At 36.7% G+C, this 19,201-nt stretch overlaps 1 protein-coding gene across 4 annotated transcripts in view; it reads left to right on the forward strand.

Annotated features, from left to right (window-relative positions):
* Positions 1–1,348: 1,348 nt before the first annotated feature.
* The window catches only part of dop (microtubule-associated serine/threonine (MAST) protein kinase dop), a 263,178-nt gene continuing 245,325 nt past the window's right edge, over positions 1,349–19,201 (forward strand). For all 4 annotated transcript variants that reach the window (XM_069837714.1, XM_069837716.1, XM_069837715.1 and 1 more), the window contains exons 1-2: positions 1,349–1,839; positions 5,432–5,511. In XM_069837714.1, the coding sequence (XP_069693815.1) occupies positions 1,671–1,839; positions 5,432–5,511 (249 nt within the window). In that variant the 5' untranslated portion in view covers positions 1,349–1,670. The remainder of the gene's footprint in view (positions 1,840–5,431; positions 5,512–19,201) is intronic.

Here is a 19,201-nt window from a genome sequence, read left to right on the forward strand (position 1 = left end):
TGCATAAGTTTAGATTAAGTTCCCAGCACCTATTTGACGAAATACTAGGTTTTTCCACTTCAGTTTAACTGATTTATGCAAACGAAATTAAGACAGCTGACGATTCTAATGCCACGCCCACTTTGTTTTGGGCGCATAACTTCATGGCGGACGGTCGTTCAATTTTCTTCAAACATGGCGGCGCAATGACCACTCTATATCTTTCTCTTTCTAACTCGTTGGTGACGAGCTATGTTGAAGATACTATGTGATGGGGTCCACACCTGTGGAGTAACGGTCAGCGCGTCTGGCTGCGAAACCAGGTGGCCCGGGTTCGATTCCCGGTCGGGGCAAGTTACCTGGTTGAGGTTTTTCCGGGGTTTTCCCTCAACCCAATACGAGCAAATGCTGGGTAACTTTCGGACTCATTTCACCGGCATTATCAGCTTCATATCATTCAGACGCTAAATAACCTAGATGTTGATACAGCGTCGTAAAATAACCCAATAAAAAAACCATGTGATGGAGTGTAAAAACCGATTAGTTTCACTGACCAAGTTCTGCAGCAGCGAAAGTTAAAATAATATATCATCCTGCACATGTGCGCACTTCCGTTATTATTAAATTGGAGCTATGACGTGACTCCTTATGTAACAACTAGATGGCAGCATAGTAAGCCTGACAAAAGTTATTACCGTCAAAATCTATAACGCCGAGCAATCTGAGTATATATGAAGTATGAACTAGGTTTATACTATTGGGGGGGGGGATTTATATGACTAAACTTTACTTAAAATGCATGGTTGGGTTTATGTTCAAATATAACAATCCAAAAGCACTAAGCGATGAGAGAGGGTGGCAGAGCGAAGGAGAGAAGGAGAAGAGAACGAATGGTTTTGTCTGTAGTTGCAGAGCGAAGGAGAGAAGGAGAAGAGAACGAATGGTTTTGTCTGTAGTTGCATGATCTGTTTTCGTAACAGACGAAGACTATCCATGTTGTGTGCTAATAAAAAAATGACATTTAATTTTTAAAGCTTTCATGATTATGGCATTTTAAATTGTAAAAGTCATGATATGACATTTTAAATTAAGTTTCATATGAGCTTTGTTTTCATATATTTTTCGAGTAAATGATTAACAAAAAGATTAATTTCCTAGAAGCTGTCGATGTTCCATAAGTCGCAGACTCTGTTGCCCAGACATGTTATATTTTAGGCAATAAACGTTTGTTCAATATCTATTACGGCTCTCACTTTACAAAAGTTAGATTTAGCCATAAGTTGGCGACACTGCCCACTTGTTGCATTTTGAGTACAGCAACCGACTATATTCGAGCGCTTCCTGGCGGTAATGATGTTGAATAAAACAAGTGCTATATGTCAGCAGAAGCGCTGCAAGCGCTTGTGTGTGCAATTTTACGTGTTTTACAGCTGATGTGAGGTCTTCAATTTTTTTTAGAAACATTTATAATGGCAACGAAGGGATATATATGAGATAGTTAGGTATTATGCACAGTATGTATCATTTTAGCGTTTCATTTATTAAAATGCGCGTGTGAAACATAAATCTTATGGAACTGAATGCGGACCGTAACTCCTGAAGGGGGCTTAAATTAGGCCAGATTAAATCAATTATCTAGGTATTATTTATGTCATTACTTTATACGTGAAGTGTTCATATACGTGCTAATCATGGACATCAGTTGTATTGCTAGTAGGCCCAGTAGGGCTAGAGTACGGACACACATTCAGACTACAAGAGATGGGGATAAGACTGTCATTTCAATCAAACCAAGTGGTGACATTAGCCGTCGAAGGTACTCCGATTCAGAAGATAAGTCTTCGAGACCACGTCTGCCAGGTAAGGCTTTGTGAGAAATAAACAATGATTCTAATGTAGAGTATCTATGAAAATTACTATTGTTAAAGTAACCTTAGTTTACAGAAGATATTTCTCACTCTGATATTAAGATGCTCCCATTTCACTGTTGTTGTCAAGCGACAAAGTGAAAAAGTAACAAAATGTGTGTTGTAAAAGATATTGCAATTAAAAACAACATATACTATAAGACATCACACTTCCAAAATGAAACAATGTACAATAATAGTGCCATATGTTACTGCTCATTGTTATCACGTTGCCAGACACTTTTATTCACTTTTTGTTAAAGATTTTATTAAACATTCATGCATCACACTATGAATGAAACATTGTGAAGGTACTGTCTCTCTTTCATATGGTGGAGTTTTGCAATTAGTATTCGCAACAGTTATTCATAATATCTCAGTATCAATAATGATGTTTATTTATTTAGTTTTCTTAGTTTACCCAACAATAATGATGAACTACTTACACAAAACAAAGAGGTAGCAATTAAAACTATAAACTAATACTAATTAAATCAAATTGTTATGGATTACACAACTTTTTTTTTATATATTTCAATTCCTAACAAGCATTGTATATGTTTTATGTTGAAAACAGTAGTATAGACAACACTGAATTATTGTTTTTGCCTAGCATTATCTCTTAGTTAAATATCGTGTGAAAATTTTTTTAACGATTTTGAAATTACCTAAAAGAATGATCACAATGTTTAGTGACCGACAGTTGTCAGCAGAGAAAAATTAATTGAATACCCCCCGGAATAAGGGTATATGGTACATTGTTTCCCTATGCATGTAGACCCTTATTCCGGTGGGAGAGGTATTCATTTATTTTTGTAGTCTCAGAGTAGTGTACCGGTACTCTAAAAATTTGCACAGGATACAACAATATAGGCTTGTATAGGCCATTTATATCTCACATTTTGTAATAGTGTCTGTGTCAGTCTGATTTATAGTTGCTTGTTTGGATTGGTGAAATGGAAAATACCGGTGCGGAAAGGGCAATGACTATAATTTTATACATCTTGATCTGTACATCACAAATGCTAACCACACCCACAGAGTCATCAACACAGACATGGAAATACTACACATCCAACCAAAAAGCCAGAAACTAAACACACTAGAACAATATGAAATATACAGACACACGAAAACATACCCCAACGAAATTCTCAACACACAACTGAATTTCAGAATACACACACTCTTCGACTCTACATTATACCACACCAACACACCCTGACAGGAAACAAAACAAGAGATGCCAAGACCAACAACGACCAGTTCTGAGGATGACCCATAAATAGGTCGAAACATGTAAACAGGGTATGTTAGAATTTAACACAAGAAAGTCTTATCATACATATTCCGAGTATAATTTTATATTTTCGAAAGGAAGAAGATTGAAAGAATTTCGAAGGGAAGTCCACTCTTCCTTCCTCACCAAACCTTACATAGGCTAAACAAAAACAAAGTTTGTTCAGGTTTGTTGGAGAACAACCATTCTTTCGAAATTTCCGTAACGTCGTTGAGTTTAGGCCTATTTCTCAGAAAAAAGCAACAGGAATATATACAGATTACTGTGATACTGGGATTCTGTTACTGGTACAATAGGTATGTTTGGTTAGTCTAGTACAGTATGTTTTAGTCTCTGTGTCTAGGCAAATGGAAGCGTGGCACCCTGAATTCGCGTTGTAACTGCTGTAGTTTTATACAAAAAGTTCTTTGTATCATAAGGCGAGGTACATTGCGATTAGTCTATTATGAAACTTGGGTAACTAACTGCCCCTTTATTGTAGGTCACTGCCATATTCTGCAACTTGGATACATCACCTCCTCCTCCAAAATGTATTACTTACTGTGCCACAATTTCCTCTCGATTTCTGAGGTTTGCATGAAGGTTTTACATGAGGAAAAAACATACTGGGAATTCGTTTGATATTAACAGTAGGCCTATGACTTGGCAAAGCATATAAAACTATTTCGTTTCTAATTTAATAATATCATGAGTATCTTGACATTCTATAACAGAATATGATTTAGTTATAATGTGAGCATACTCGTCTTATACTTCTGCCTCTTGCTTTCAATTTATGCGTAATTTTCAACACACATTGCTTGTAGGCCTATATACACTTGTGTCCAAGATTTGAAATTTTGTCTATTAATTCTGAGAACTGACTGGAGATTTTATACCAAGAAATACTAATTATTCATAGGTACTGGAACTTCTTTATCATTTAGTTAGCATTATGTAAAGGCCGAACACATGAGAGAACTATAAATATTAACTTTATTTGGTGGGACTGAATTCATAAGTACATTAATTTCTGTTCTGGAGTGGAAGGCATGTGCATCTATACGGTAAAACTTTCTGTGCGTGTACGCATGCAATTTGGGGAGGATATTGAAAGTCACAAATTGAAAACACACGTTTAATTAAGAGGCATGCAGATTTTGGGTGAAACTAGCGCTGAGATAGTTCCGGTGATTTCGGAAGTGAAAATCGTTGAATCTATAAGAGATTTTTTTTTGTGGAGATGCAGTTGATCGTATATGCAAGGCGTAATAAAAGCCTAAACTAACCAAATCTAACCTGTTACAGATTCGAATATGCAAGGTGTATAAGCGGAGAACGAAAGGAACTACCTAAGCGCTAGTTTAGCCAGTATTAAATATCAATTCAATACTTAGGCCTATCATTGATTAAAGTTCTCGTTAACACTTTGTTAAAAACATAAAATTTACTCTGTCACACGTTAAAAGTGTTAAAATTGTTAAAAAGGTATTTACCTTCGACAGACGGCCCGTTTCGACGCTATGTGTCGTCGTCTGTCGAAGGTAAATACCTTTTTAACAATTTTAACACTTTTAACGTGTGACAGAGTAAATACTTAGGCCTAGTTGATTCCCAAAGTTGTGGCTGAACGTTCCATATGCACTCATATTTGCGATAACCTTCAATAAAGCTAATCGTACTTGCTGTCATTTTTAGCTTAAAAATTCCAGCATCATCAAACAAAACAATTTTTAGTTTATTTGTGGCCACCTAAAACAATCAGCTGCTCGCTACATGCTAATGTTGAACGAAATAACGCACAATATAGGTACCCACCGGGAATGGGTAGCTTTCAATTGTCACGTGTGCTATCATTTTTAGTGTAAAAAAGGCATGCACAGTTGAATGTGTTTCGTTTACTATTACATGCATTGCTTGAATGCTTAAAATTATTGAAAGAAAAGTTGAACAATGTAGATGCACCTTTAGAGAGTGGAGTCTCTTAATGAGATGTAACATGGGTTCCAAAAATAATTGTTTTAAAAAATTATGCACAATATCTAATATGAAAATGAGTCATTTTTTTTAAATCAGCGAGGGTGTCAGGTGAATATATAATCCTTTATTGCCACTCACAGTACAACTGTACAAGATAATTGTGTGGTAATGGTGGTGGTAGCAATTAGAAGTAACTCCGGCCTTAGTGAATTATCATTTGTGATTGGGTTGTTGCTTTACTGTATATCCATTCTTACTTCTAAAGGAATTGTTTGATATATTACAGGTCCAGAAGATATTTCAAATTTAGTTCGCATGCACAGCTCCGTTTTGGGTCAGTCAGCACCTTCTTTATCGACAAGCATGGTGAGTAAAACAATCTGGACATTCTCGTTCATCAGCTGATGTTTTGTTTTTGTGTGTGTCAACTAAAAGTTTGGAACTGCGATGATCCCATTATTTTGTTTAGTGTTCTATGTGAGCAGATGGTATCGTTGTATAGGTGAGGTTGAAAGCTGTGTTACTTGGAATTGTGTTGCAACTGTGTGCTTACTTACGTAGGTCTATGTGAGTGCTTAATACGTATATACACTCCCAACATACGACATATCTGATTGCTAATTAAATAATCAGGTGTCCACACCTTTGGAGTAACGGTCAGCGCGTCTGGCCGCGAAACCAGGTGGCCCGGGTTCGATTCCCGGTCGGGGAAAGTTACCTGGTTGAGGTTTTTCCGGGGTTTTCCCTCAACCCAATATGAGCAAATGCTGGGTAACTTTCGGTGCTGGACCCCGGACTCATTTCACCGGTATTATCACCTTCATCTCATTCAGACGCTAAATAACCTAAGATGTTGATAAAGCGTCGTAAAATAACCTACTAAAATAAATAAATAAATAATCAGGTAATTTTAAAGATACAACGGAAGGGCCAATGACGTAACGAACGTGTTTGTGACCAATATGGCAGCCATATTGAATTAAATATAGTCTCAATTTTCGTAATAAATTTTATGAAACCTGCAGGGTATTAAATATGTAAATTTACCAATTTTCATGGAGCCACGCCGAAAATATTTACTGCAGTAACTTACTTACTTACTTACAAATGGCTTTTAAGGAACCCGAAGGTTCATTGCCGCCCTCACATAAGCCCGCCATCGGTCCCTATCCTGTGCAAGATTAATCCAGTCTGTATCATCATACCCCACCTCCCTCAAATCCATTTTAATATTATCCTTCCATCTACGTCTCGGCCTCCCTAAAGGTCTTTTTCCCTCCGGTCTCCCAACTAACACACTATATGCATTTCTGGATTCGCCCATAAGTGCTACATGCCCTGCCCATCTCAAACGTCTGGATTTTAAGTTCCTAATTATGTCAGGTGAAGAATACAATGCGTGCAGTTCTGTGTTGTGTAACTTTCTCCATTACTGCAATAACAACGTTTCTAAACATCATGTAACTCAACATAATAAAAGCCGCACATAAAAAAAAACAACAGAAAAATCTTGTGGTTTTCATACATTTTCTCAGGAAAATGACACTTAAATGAAATTAATCCAATGTGGCAACCGTATGGCATACAAAAACGTCAGTAATGAAGTCACGACCATCCATTTTACATAACACAAAAGTTAAAAAGGTAGGCTACACAATAAATAGAGAAAAATGATTACTTAGCTACAACAAAATTCAAAATCAAGACATAATCACAAACTGTATTAATATAAAAAAAAAAAACCTTTAGAACATACAATTTAGAATGTACACTAATCCATGCACCTACACATAAATCAATGCAATATTCTGTTGAACAGAAAATATCCAACAACCACACCATGTATTTTTCATATAAGCAGTCCTCTTTCCACAAACAACATAAACTCTTGGTATAATAAAATTACGTTTCTCAGATCATTTGCACTTCGCTCCACAAACTACAAAAGCCTTGAAAAAGAAAAACACTCTCCACACTTCTCAAGTTATGAGCTAAACTCCTGATCACATAATATATACCTGATTTGCTATTCCCACGTTATAAAATGGCAACACATAAAAGAGAACAGTCACTAGGATCTCCAGTGTTATAAATGAACTTTTGGTAATGACCGCTAGATGGAAGTATAGCTGCAAGCTATTATTGCATCCAATTCCATCAGGGTTATAACATGACTTGTTTTGCAGTCGCTAGATGTTAGGATACAGAAATTTATATGAATTATCTTGAAAGTGCATTAGGCTGATCAATCTGTTATATGTGATCAGGGACTAAACTGAACTAAGTAATTGGTCGATCACACACCATGTGCAACTCTAAATTAACGAACTTTCAGATGTCGAAAACTTTTAAATTTAAAAATGATTATGATATACCGCATGCCTTCACCAATCGATCAATCCATAATTCACAATACCGCCATCATCCATGTCGCCATCTTACAACATAATAACTAGGGAACGGAATTTGGAGCAGTAAAAGCTAGTATTGGCATCTACACAGCCATTTGTTTACAACCCTTTATACCAACTCCTTCCCTCCATGCCATACTCGCAGCTCTCTGCACGTCAACAACAGGTGAATGGGACAATTGTCGCATAAGAACTTCAACATGCAGGTTTGCGGTTCAGAGTGGTGAAGTGCAGGTACAATGCCGAAAGTGAAACCAACTAACAATACAAAATTGAAAGACTAGCCTATATTTGTAAAAGCTCCAGATCGAGTATCAAAATTCAGGAAACAATTCCCTAAATTGTCGCTCCCCCCCATTTCCAGTTCTTAAGAGCTGGGGGTCATGGTTAGAAGCTTGCAATTATTACGCACATCACCTCCAGTCTGTGAAGAAAGTGGTCCAGTCTTTCAATCCCGATGACGCGGCTGCGATTCAAATATGCCAGGAACTGCTAAAGGATAGAACAATCGAGAAAGAAGTCGTGGGTATTAAGTAATTTTTTTTTATATTTACCGGATGCCATTATTCGATTAGAGAAGTCAGGAGTAGAACTAGTTGAGCAAATAAATATTATGAGGACTATTGTAAATAAACTGAGTGCAGTAGAAGGTGAAGCAGGAAACCGTGTTGGTGAAAAAATGAACAGGGTTTGATTAAAAATGATGGATACGATATTCTTAGTCGGATTTCAGATGTACTAACAAAGACGTGTCCTAATGACGTCATTCAACATGATATTTACAATTGATTGCAACAAGGCACAGTAGGAATAATTGTTTCATCAACAAAACATAGCATTAATTGAAAATGCCATTTCGTTTGGTTCTATATTTTGTTCAACTTTTAATGATACTACATTAGGCTATGTTGTAAACATTGTAGTATATTGCATATATTGTAAATTCTGTAGTATACGTTGTATACATATTATCATATTTCATAATATTGTAAATAAAGGTTTTAATTTAACACGCTCCTGACAGAAAAAAACATACATATTCAGAGGCGAGTTCCATACAGAAGACAACTGTCTATCAGCCATCAATGTTTCCACTGACACGCGAGGACGCAGAGATTGATATTTAATTATGTATATTTGTAATGTTGTTTATTGGTGTCTTGTGCGTTGCCAAGAAAAACACATGTAGTTCAAAATGATTATGTACATTATGTAGGCCAGTATATATAATTAAACTATAACATTTGTTTATTCTGCAATACGTTTACAGCACGTTGCGTGTAAGTTTTCATGAAGTGGACTGTATTCGTCCATGCTCTGTGACGCAGCTCGCTTGACAGTCACTGAGCTACAAATATCTACACTACGTTTCACCATTCTTTATAATACTCCAAATCCCTTTCCCTGATAATAACTTACGTCCCGGTCCGGGCAAGTTACCTGGTTGAGGTTTTTTCCGGGGTTTTCCCTCAACCCAATACGAGCAAATGCTGGGTAACTTTCGGTGCTGGACCCCGGACTCATTTCAACGGCATTATCACCTTCATTTCATTCAGATGCTAAATAACCTAGATGTTGATACAGCGTCATAAAATAACCCAATAAAAAATAATAACTTATGTCACCATTGACGTCATAATTTCCACCATATCTTAAAAATTACCAACGTCAAAATACACATAATAATACGTGAAATGTATTGTACATGGGCCAACTTAACGAACTTGGTGTTTTATCAGATAATTCCTCTGTTGATAATTTTCGTCGATACCTTCATACGCAATTTTGAATAAGATTATTAGTTTACTGGAATTCAGTATTTTAGGACATGATGAATAAAATTTGATGTCCGTTTTAGTGATGATGGGGAATTTATGAATGATTGAATTTTCAATAGAATATGACTTCAGTGCATATTTAATTTATATTAATAATGGTAATTATGTAGTAAGCATCGTCCAAGCAATACATATATTCCCAAATATATATGCTTGCTTATTTATTTACTTACAAAAGGCTTTTATAACTGTTACTGTTGCTTCAAGATATTTGAATTTTTCCACCTCTTCGAAGGATAACCCTCCAATTTTTATATTTCCATTTCGTACAATATTCTGGTCACGAGACATAATCATATACTTTGTCTTTTCGGGATTTACTTCCAAACCTATTGCTTTACTTGCTTCGAGTAAAATTTCCGTGTTTTTCCAAATCATTTGTGGATTTTCTTCTAACATATTCACGTCATCTGCATAGGCAAGAAGGTGACGTAACCCGTTCAATTCCAAACCCTCTCTGTTATCCTGAACTTTCCTAATGGCATATTCATGAATTTTAATTAACATTTCAACGTTTTCTTATGATTGACATATTGTCAGCCTTTGTACGTAACTGGAAAGTATGTGCCCTGGAGTCCACACATGTGGAGTAACGGTCAGCGCGTCTGGCCGCGAAACCAGGTGGCCCGGGTTCGATTCCCGGTCGGGGAAAGTTACCTGGTTGATGTTTTTTCCGGGTTTTCCCTCAACCCAAGATGAGCAAATGCTGGGTAACTTTCGGTGCTGGACCCCGGACTCATTTCACCGGCATTATCACCTTCATCTCATTCAGACGCTAAATAACCTAAGCTCACAGTCTAGTATATACAGTCGCGAAGCTCAATACGTAGTAAATATGCAAACGTTAGGTAGTTGCTCACCACTAGGATCGCTAATATCGCCTCATTACAGGCAATGCAAAATAATACCGTCACAGTCTATTGTTTCTAGCACCCTCAAGACTCAAGCTTCGTGACTGTATATAGTAGACTGTGCTAAGCTGTTGATAAAGCGTCGTAAAATAACCTACTAAATTAAAATGTGCCCTGGACATCTGTTGAGGGAAAATGACAGCCTGGGCATTGTTTACTACACAATTACCGTAGATTTAAATCACAGTAATTATAATTGCAGTTCAGATGAAATAGCCTACTGTCGATTTTGTTAGGAGGCTTTAAATAACAAAATATTATAGTCATACAAATTTTACTTCATGCTAACAAATGTGAAAATAAATGCATATAACTTCAATGAGAGTAGTATCAACATTTACCACTTCATACATTATAGCGCAGTTAAACAGCAGTTTTTGTTCTGCATGTTAATGAAGCAAAATTCTTCCCGATGATTGCCGCATGGATCGAAGCAATGGCTGTCAGATTACACAGAAATGTCAAATTGTAACAAATAAACATATATATACTGTATATTGACATCATCTCAGGTATCTTTGTTTTATTCTTTAAAGCTCTTTCGGTCATGTGTCTTTAATTATTATGTCTTTACTAATATTAACTCTTATTCTAAGTTTTTTTACTTGGTTATTTAACGACGCTGTATCAACTACGAGGTTATTTAGCGTCGATGGAATTGGTGATAGTGAGATGATATTTGGCGAGATGAGGCCGAGGATTCGCCATAGATTACCTGACTTTTGTCTTATGGCTGGGAAAAACCTTGGAAAAACCCAACCAGGTAATCAGCCCAAGCGGGAATCGAACCCGCGCCCGAACGCAACTCCGGATCGGCAGGCAAGCGCCTTAGCCGACAGAGCTACGCCGGTGTTATTTTAAGTACATTAAGGGTTATTGGCATAGCTGACATGATTGGTAGCAAGTTGGACTCCAGGTCTGAGACTGTGCTAAGGTGGTTGGGGTGATTACCTGGTTGGATACCCTCCCCCGAGATTTTTCGTAAGTGTAAGACGAATGTTAGGTTTTTCCATAGAGAATCCTCACTCATCTCACCAAATACCATCTTGCTATTACCAGTTCTACTAACAAGCACAATAAGCTTTCAGGCTGCGGAGCATTCAGAGCAGAAAAGAGAAATACCGTATTTACTCGAATATAATACGCAGCCTTGTTTTTTTTATCCTAAATGCATAAAAATACTGGCTAATATAATACGCATCTGTGCTAAAATCCACTCAAGATTAAAATTATATTATCACAGCCTAGTATATACAGTCGCGAAGCTCAATACGTAGTAAATATGCAAACATTAAATAGTTGCTCACCACTAGGATCGCTAATATCGCCTCATTACAGGCCATGCAAAATAGTACCGTAACAGTCTATTGTTTCTAGCATCCTCAAAACTCAAGCTTCGTGACTGTATATAGTAGATTGTGATATTATCAAGATAGGTTATAAAGGCACCCTGAACGTCATGCCACTCTTCCATCAGTAATTTTGTTGGTATTTTTTTTTTGTTTATATAAATACGTGTGGTTATGAAAAATTGTATACATAAAATGTCAGAATAAAAGTAAAAAGTGTCATTAAGTCATTACCAGGCTTAGAGACTTCAGACCCGATAGAAGAAAACAGTGTGATTTCAAGTTGGAAATCAGGACGGTAGTGGGTGGGGGCAGTGAGGGTAGCGACCTACCTGTCGTCCCATGTGCTTTATTTACTCAGTCATACTCGTAAGGCAGGAACAGGAGGTACTGTTCTGGTAATAAAAACAGTCCCGTACACCTAGTTCACTTTGTCAGAAGAGAGGACAGGAGATAGTAGTCTAGTTTTGATCTGTGCATGTGGTTATCTATCTGACTAGTCGAAAAATCAGTAAATATGCTAAAAGTAAAAGACTCTAAGACGCATTCATTTGTGCAGGAGTTCGGAAATGATTGTTTTGAATTTAATGGGACTATGTTACATGTAAATTGTGTCATATCAGACTAAGGGGAAACAAAAAAACGATACATTGAGACCCATTGTAACTCCAGAAAACACATTGCACCGGGATGCCACCGGGATGCTGAAGAGATACGGGCGTCCCTTAGTGATGTAGCTTGTTTCATCGCTAACTGCAAAGTAATATTTTTGAAATCTCCTTCACGAGTGCTAACATTCAAGGAAATTGCACCCACTGTTCCTCTGCCCCCACAGCCTGTAAAATTAATTAAGGAGATGGCGAAAGTAATTGATCAAGAATCCTCTACACCAGCTAGTAATCATATTAAACAGAAAGTAAACTCAGTTTTGTGTAAAAACAGTGGATATGCGATATTCTGTGACAAAAGATATGCTAGCAGGGAAGAAGTCTACGGACACTACTGGGGTAGCGAAGATAGGTTTCAATAACTTAGTGTTTTTTTTTTTCGTTTTGCACCAATTACATCATGTGATGTAGAGCGAAGCTTCTCCCAATATAAACTTTGTCTTGCCGACTACCGAAGAAAATTTCGTTTTGAGACCTTGTGAATGTGTATTGTAGTACATTGTACCAGTTGAAATAGTATTCTGGAAGAGAAAGCTGTAAAATAAACAAGTTGAACAGAACATACATTTTCATTACATTATATTGTAAATATATTGTGGGGATACCAGGTGTTGTACATCATAAGTTGTGTATATTGTGTATGATTATTATGTATGTTGTGTAAATATTGCACATGTGCTTATGAAAGAAGCCGAAAGGAAACGCATATTAATTTATTTTGAAAATTTCGCATTATAGGCTTTTATTTTAATTTACGTAAAGATTGTTTGGCCCTACAGAATTTTTTTCCTCTAACATTAATTTTATTTTAATGTTTGATAAATTAGTTGTCTTTCTTTGGAACGTCACTGTACAGCACCAGCAGACTAGACTGGACTTGGTTTTATGTACACGTGTCTCTCTTGGTGCCGACTCCCATCCACCTCAAACACAGTGACAACGATGCCTATAGTATGGACTTAGTAAACTTATTCTATCGGGTCCAAAATCTCGATGTCTGGTCATTACAGTAGTTGAAACAATATTCGTATTGATGATGATTGTTGTCAAAAATGGATATAGAATGCACAAAAACGAGGAAACGTGAACCTGCAGTGACCGTTTCCATCTGCGGTTTCCCACTGTATCTCGTAGCATAAATTGATCGTTATTTAAAATTTTGTTCTAAACTGAGTGTTTGCATGCGAATATGATAGGCATCCCAGTTTTCAAGACAACATTGCGTATTGTAATTTCGTGACTACAGTACGTTAGGGCTCAACAGTTTTTCTAATATATATTTTTTTCTATTTTCCCCACAAGAGAAAAATTGCATAGCTTAAGTTGCTAGGTCACCAGCGTAGCTTCTGTGGTGAGCATGTTTGCTTGCTGATCCGAAGCTACACTTGAGCGAGGGTTTGTTTCGCTCATTGACAGATATAAAGGCTGGTTCACAATAAACCGGGAAAGGAAACGAGAGCGGAAATAATGTTAAAATAAATGTATTTAAATGTGAGTATTCACAACAGTTGTGAATGTTCACATTTAAATACATTTATTTTAACAATATTACCGTTCTCGTCCTCGTTGTTTCCGTTACCGGTTTATTGTGAACCAGCCTTAACCCTGTGTTTTTTTTTAATTTCCCAAACTGTAAGACAAGTAAGTGTCTGGTAATCTCATGATGGCGAATCCTCGGTCTCATCTCGCCAAATTCCAGCTTGCTTCACCAATTTCATAGGCTCTAAGTAACGTAGTATTTGATAACATCGTTAAATAACCCACTTAATGTCTGGTGAATGATGTGGCCACAGTCGTTGGCTGATTATTTTGTCTTGAAAGTTTTGCGAATTATTTCCAAAGAAAATTGAAATGTGTTTACCATTGTAGAATCGTATTGAAACTGATTATACACTTTTCCCTTATTATTAAGCAACAAAATATGATTTACAATTGACCATCCATCAACAGAAATGAAGTTTTTTCTCATAACTGAGATGATGTGGTATGTGCATTGCAGTGATTTTGTAAGATGAACATTTTTAAGCTTCTAAATTCCTTTAAAATTAACGTTTTCGAAATACGACACTCCACAACTAAATAGTGATTTTTATTAAGTGTGAAGAAACTTTAGGGAAACTCAGGAAACGAGGATCAAAATAAATTACTGTATTCTAAACATGGACCAGGGATAAAGTACACATCGTTCACTCACCCTGGCAAGCAACGGCATAATAGCCGAGATATACCGTGCAGTGATGAGGGATGAAACAATACTGCCATCCTTGGACTGCATTGTGTGTGACAGTAGCGTCATCATTTATTCTCTCATATTAATTAATTATTTTTGTATCTGTCAACCAACACAAACATTCCATTGATTTAGCAAACTGAAGAAAGCTCTGGCTAGTGTATTTCTCTTACTGTAGTCGGGGTCAGCTTACTTCATACCCTAAGGGTGAAACCTAACCATTTTTCACCCATTACTACATATGCTAGTGGATTGTGGTGATTTTCTAGTTTCCAGCTTGAATTTGCTTTTGCCAACATCGTTCCGAATTTCGATACTGACAAATACTACAGATGGTAGTGATTTTGTAACTGTTATGTTGGCAGCTGACACAGACGTCGGTACAGGAGTTCCATGGGATTTAAATTGTACTAGATATCTGAGCCGGTTACTGGAAGCTAGTGAAATTTGAACATGGTAATAATTAATTAATATCAGTATTAATATTAATACATAATAGTTATTTTATGTGTTGCGTTGTGGCTACAATTTCAAGACTATAGTCAGGTAAGTGTAAATAAGTATAACATGCTTGGGTGTGATAATGCAGGTGGGTAATCGATAGAAATACCATTTTACATTTTAATGAATTTCTTTCGTGTTTAGATTTGTATTACAATAATGTCAAAGAGAGGAAAAAGCATGGCAGCGACTGCGCCAAAAAAGCATAAAGCGTGCTGCGAGAGTGGGGATAACTTTCACTACTGGCGTTCTATTCTCTCAAATTTAACCGAAATAAGGTAATGAAGAAGGAATTATGCTCACGGAGACAGCAATTATAACTAGAATAGCAAAATTATTAGGAGTAAGTATTCTTAAACATACATTTCATGGTGGTATTCGATTTTCGGAGTTACTAACAATTTCATGTGGTCAAACAAAATACATTTTTAGGTTAGGTCTTGGGAATCAGTTGTTTAATCAAACCAAGAATTTCGTATTGCCAGACAAAATACCGAACATGTTGATCCCATTCTCGTATAGTTTGCCTACGAAAATATGTTACAAATTATTGAATTATTTAGAATAGCCTTCCAACATGAAGGTAAAGTGCTGTAAGTAAATAAGTTATTCAGTACGTAGGAGCGTGTGATATCTGGTAACAATTGGCAACACTGATAAGACGGCAATATCTGCTGTTTAGGAACTGTTCTTACGTGACCCTCACTATACTCTGCGATTCTTTGTACTACAGAAAATATACCAAGAAACAGGTTTCGCTCAATGAAATGCTGTCAGCATTTTACTGTTTTTTTTTTATTTTAGTTGGTCATTTAACGACGCTGTATCAACTACTAGGTTATTTAGCGTCGATGAGATTGGTGATAGCGAGATGAGGCCAAGGATTCGCCATAAACTACCTTTCATTCACGTTACGGTTGGGGGGATCGAACCCGCGCCCGAACGCAACTTTAGACCGGCAGGCAAGCGCCTTAACCGACTACGCTGGTGGCTCCTTTTACTGTTATTGATAGAATGCGACTGCCGAGATAATAGTGTGTACATTTCTCCTGAATCAAGTGTGGGAAGGTTTTGTGCTACGTGGTATGGACAGATAACACATGTTCAAATGACATCAATGTTAGAGCATTAGTATACAGCCGACTTCCATTCAATGCAATTCAACTTACTTTGTGGCAGTGTAGTACACATTAGAACAGTGAATCCTCATTTATGATACGAATAATACAAAGAAATCGTTCAATAAATGTCACGTTGTATTTCTGTTGCAATATCATGGCGTTCTATATTCATCTGATTCAACATTCCAGAATTTAGTGAAAACGTGACAGAAACTAGCTAATGATTGAATAAAAGAAGAAGGTACTGTACATAAATCGCAGTCACTGAAGAAAAACTCGTTGACGTTGGTTCTATGCTAGAATAGTTTTCCACGAAATCATTAAGAAGGATAGCCTATCTGAACAGGTAGACGCATCCACGATAGCTTGGAAAGCGACAAAGTCTTATAACTAAAGTATTTTAAAGAAAACAATCATTCATAAATTGAATGAAACAGACCACGCACTGTGATGAGATGATGGAGATGTTTTGTGATTCCACAGGGGAACTGGAGTTCCCGAAGAAAACCCCTGTGTTACCTGGACAAAGGGCTTGCCCACACAAGTTCTAAGTCGGGGGTACACTAGGACACCTTGCATATACACATCTTCCTTTTTATGAGATTTTACAAATATTTGACGTGTTATACAAACAATTCACCAAGTTAGGAAACAACAATCAAACTGCTATCTAGAAAGTAGAATTCTGGATAAGTACTTGTAGAACATGAAAAGAAACAGGTCGCAATCTATATTAAAAGACTTATAATTTATAAAAATTAATTCTTTCACTGGTCACCAGTTTCTGAGCCAACAAACTATGAATAGTTTTTCGATGGTAGACTGATAATAAGTATACTATTAACATAGATTGGTCTCATTTATGAGGTTCAGACCTGTCTTCGGACAGTTGACCAAACAACATTATGAAATGATACTGGAGAAACGCAAGGAAAGACTCCTACATTCAGCATTCACGTGAAAGTAAATGTAACACTAAAGATATTGAAACAAAAATGTGTAAGAGAAGTATATGGATGAATAGTACTGCCTACTAGATTTCATGTGAGTAATAGTCATCTGCTTTACGGATAAGGTAGTTTCCTGTACCGAGTTTATGTAATTTATTTTAGGTTAATCTGCGTATTAAAATTTACGAATCAACAATATTTCGTTAAAAATTATGAAAGTCTCCTAACTCAGTCATAAAATCTCTAGAATTAGTCTATCAATTTTCCTTGTGGTTAAAAATTATTTTAGAGTAGTGGTCGGGATTTCTTGACATACGAGTCAACCCTTTAATTAATACGAGCAGGGTGGAGTGGTAAGGCATGATCTCCTTCTCCTTTGCCATCACTTGTTAATTCAAATTAGCCACCGGCGTGGCTTAGTCGGTTAAGGCGCATGCCTGCCGATTTGAAGTTGCGCTCGGGCGCGGGTTCGATCCCCGCTTGAGTTGATTACCTGGTTGGGTTTTTCCGAGGTTTTCCCCAACCGTAAGGTGAATGCCAGGTAATCACTGGCGAATCCTCGGCTTCATCTCGCCAAATACCATCTATCACCAATCTCATCGACGCTAGATAACCAAGTAGTTGATACAGCTTCGTTAAATAACAAACTAAAAATAATTCAAATTTAAGCAGTTTGGTTATGTTCACTGGCCGTCTCTGCGCACTGAAAACTTGCAATAGTGAAGATGTTCCCTGTCCTCTCCTCTTATACTTCCCTCTCCTATCTTCCCCTCTGTTGTATTTTGTGGACTGTATTTTATATGATGTAATTTTTGACGACCACTACTTTAGAAAAGTACATATTGTGGAATACGCGAAAAAAATTATGATATCGCGTGGGCATGATAAACGCATAGAAGAAGGACTATACCCAAGTCAGCGATGTTATGGAGTCCGATAGAGAGAAGAAGAGGTAGACCAAGAAGGAGCTGGCTCGATTGAGTAATTGACACGATTGAAATCATGGGTTGGAGTTTGGCCAGTGGCTTGACAGAGTTGGAATTTTGGGAGCCGGAAGTTTATATACAGGGTGTTTAAAAATACACGGCTAAATTGCAGGATTGGATTCCTCATATGTAGAGCAGAAGGAAAATTTGTAGGAACATGGATCCGGAAGTTCGTAATTTCTGATTTATTACACTTTCTTTGAATTTCCTGTAATTATGCATACTATTGATTACCTTACAATAAATATTCGAAATGCTCACTCCTGCCTTATTGCAGGCCTTTGCTCGTCTCATTGAGTCGCGAACACGCTCAAAAATGGGTGGCGTTGTACGTATTGTATGAGAATCCTTCAAAATTATCCCACGAATTGTTGCTTCATCCTCCACAGCAGTCGCGTACATTAACTTAAAGTACCCTCACACAAAGAAGTCCAGCGGGTTTAGTTCAGATGAGCGTGGTGGCCAAATGATTAGTCTACTGTACCTCTGCATATCTAGTGATCAAACATAACGTACACTTAACGCAAAAAGAATGGGCCGCCAGGTATGTCATTCTGGATCACAGGTTTCAAGAATATTATCTATACCTAAATTGCAGTTATTGTATATAAAATATCATACTCCATCAACTGAGGTCACCACTGTAATCAAGAATGCAATAATTACAAAGCTACAATTATGGCGAAAATAATAATAATAATAATAATAATAATAATAATAATAATAATAATAATAATAATAATACTTTTTCTCCATTTACTATTATTTTGTAACAGCTTTGCTTCATTGTTGGTCTGCATGCAAATGATGTGGTTAGCAGAATGTTAGTCCATTACTTTTTCGTCCATTCGTAATTGGTCCTAATTTTACGTTTGTTCAGTTATATGTTTATCTTGCATTGAATTTTGTCCACAGATCTTTCGACCACGTCATTTTAGTATTACGTGAAATTTCGTCCTATATATATTTTGTTCTTATCCGATTTAATCCAAATTTATTTACTTGAAATTTTCGTAGCTATGTTTATTAAAAAAAAGAATCAGTGAAATAAAACATGAGATCTATTTTCAGTTATTCTAAAGAACAAAGAT

The sequence above is a fragment of the Periplaneta americana genome, chromosome 10 (assembly GCF_040183065.1).
Source record: "Periplaneta americana isolate PAMFEO1 chromosome 10, P.americana_PAMFEO1_priV1, whole genome shotgun sequence".
In the NCBI taxonomy this organism is placed as follows: domain Eukaryota; kingdom Metazoa; phylum Arthropoda; class Insecta; order Blattodea; family Blattidae; genus Periplaneta; species Periplaneta americana.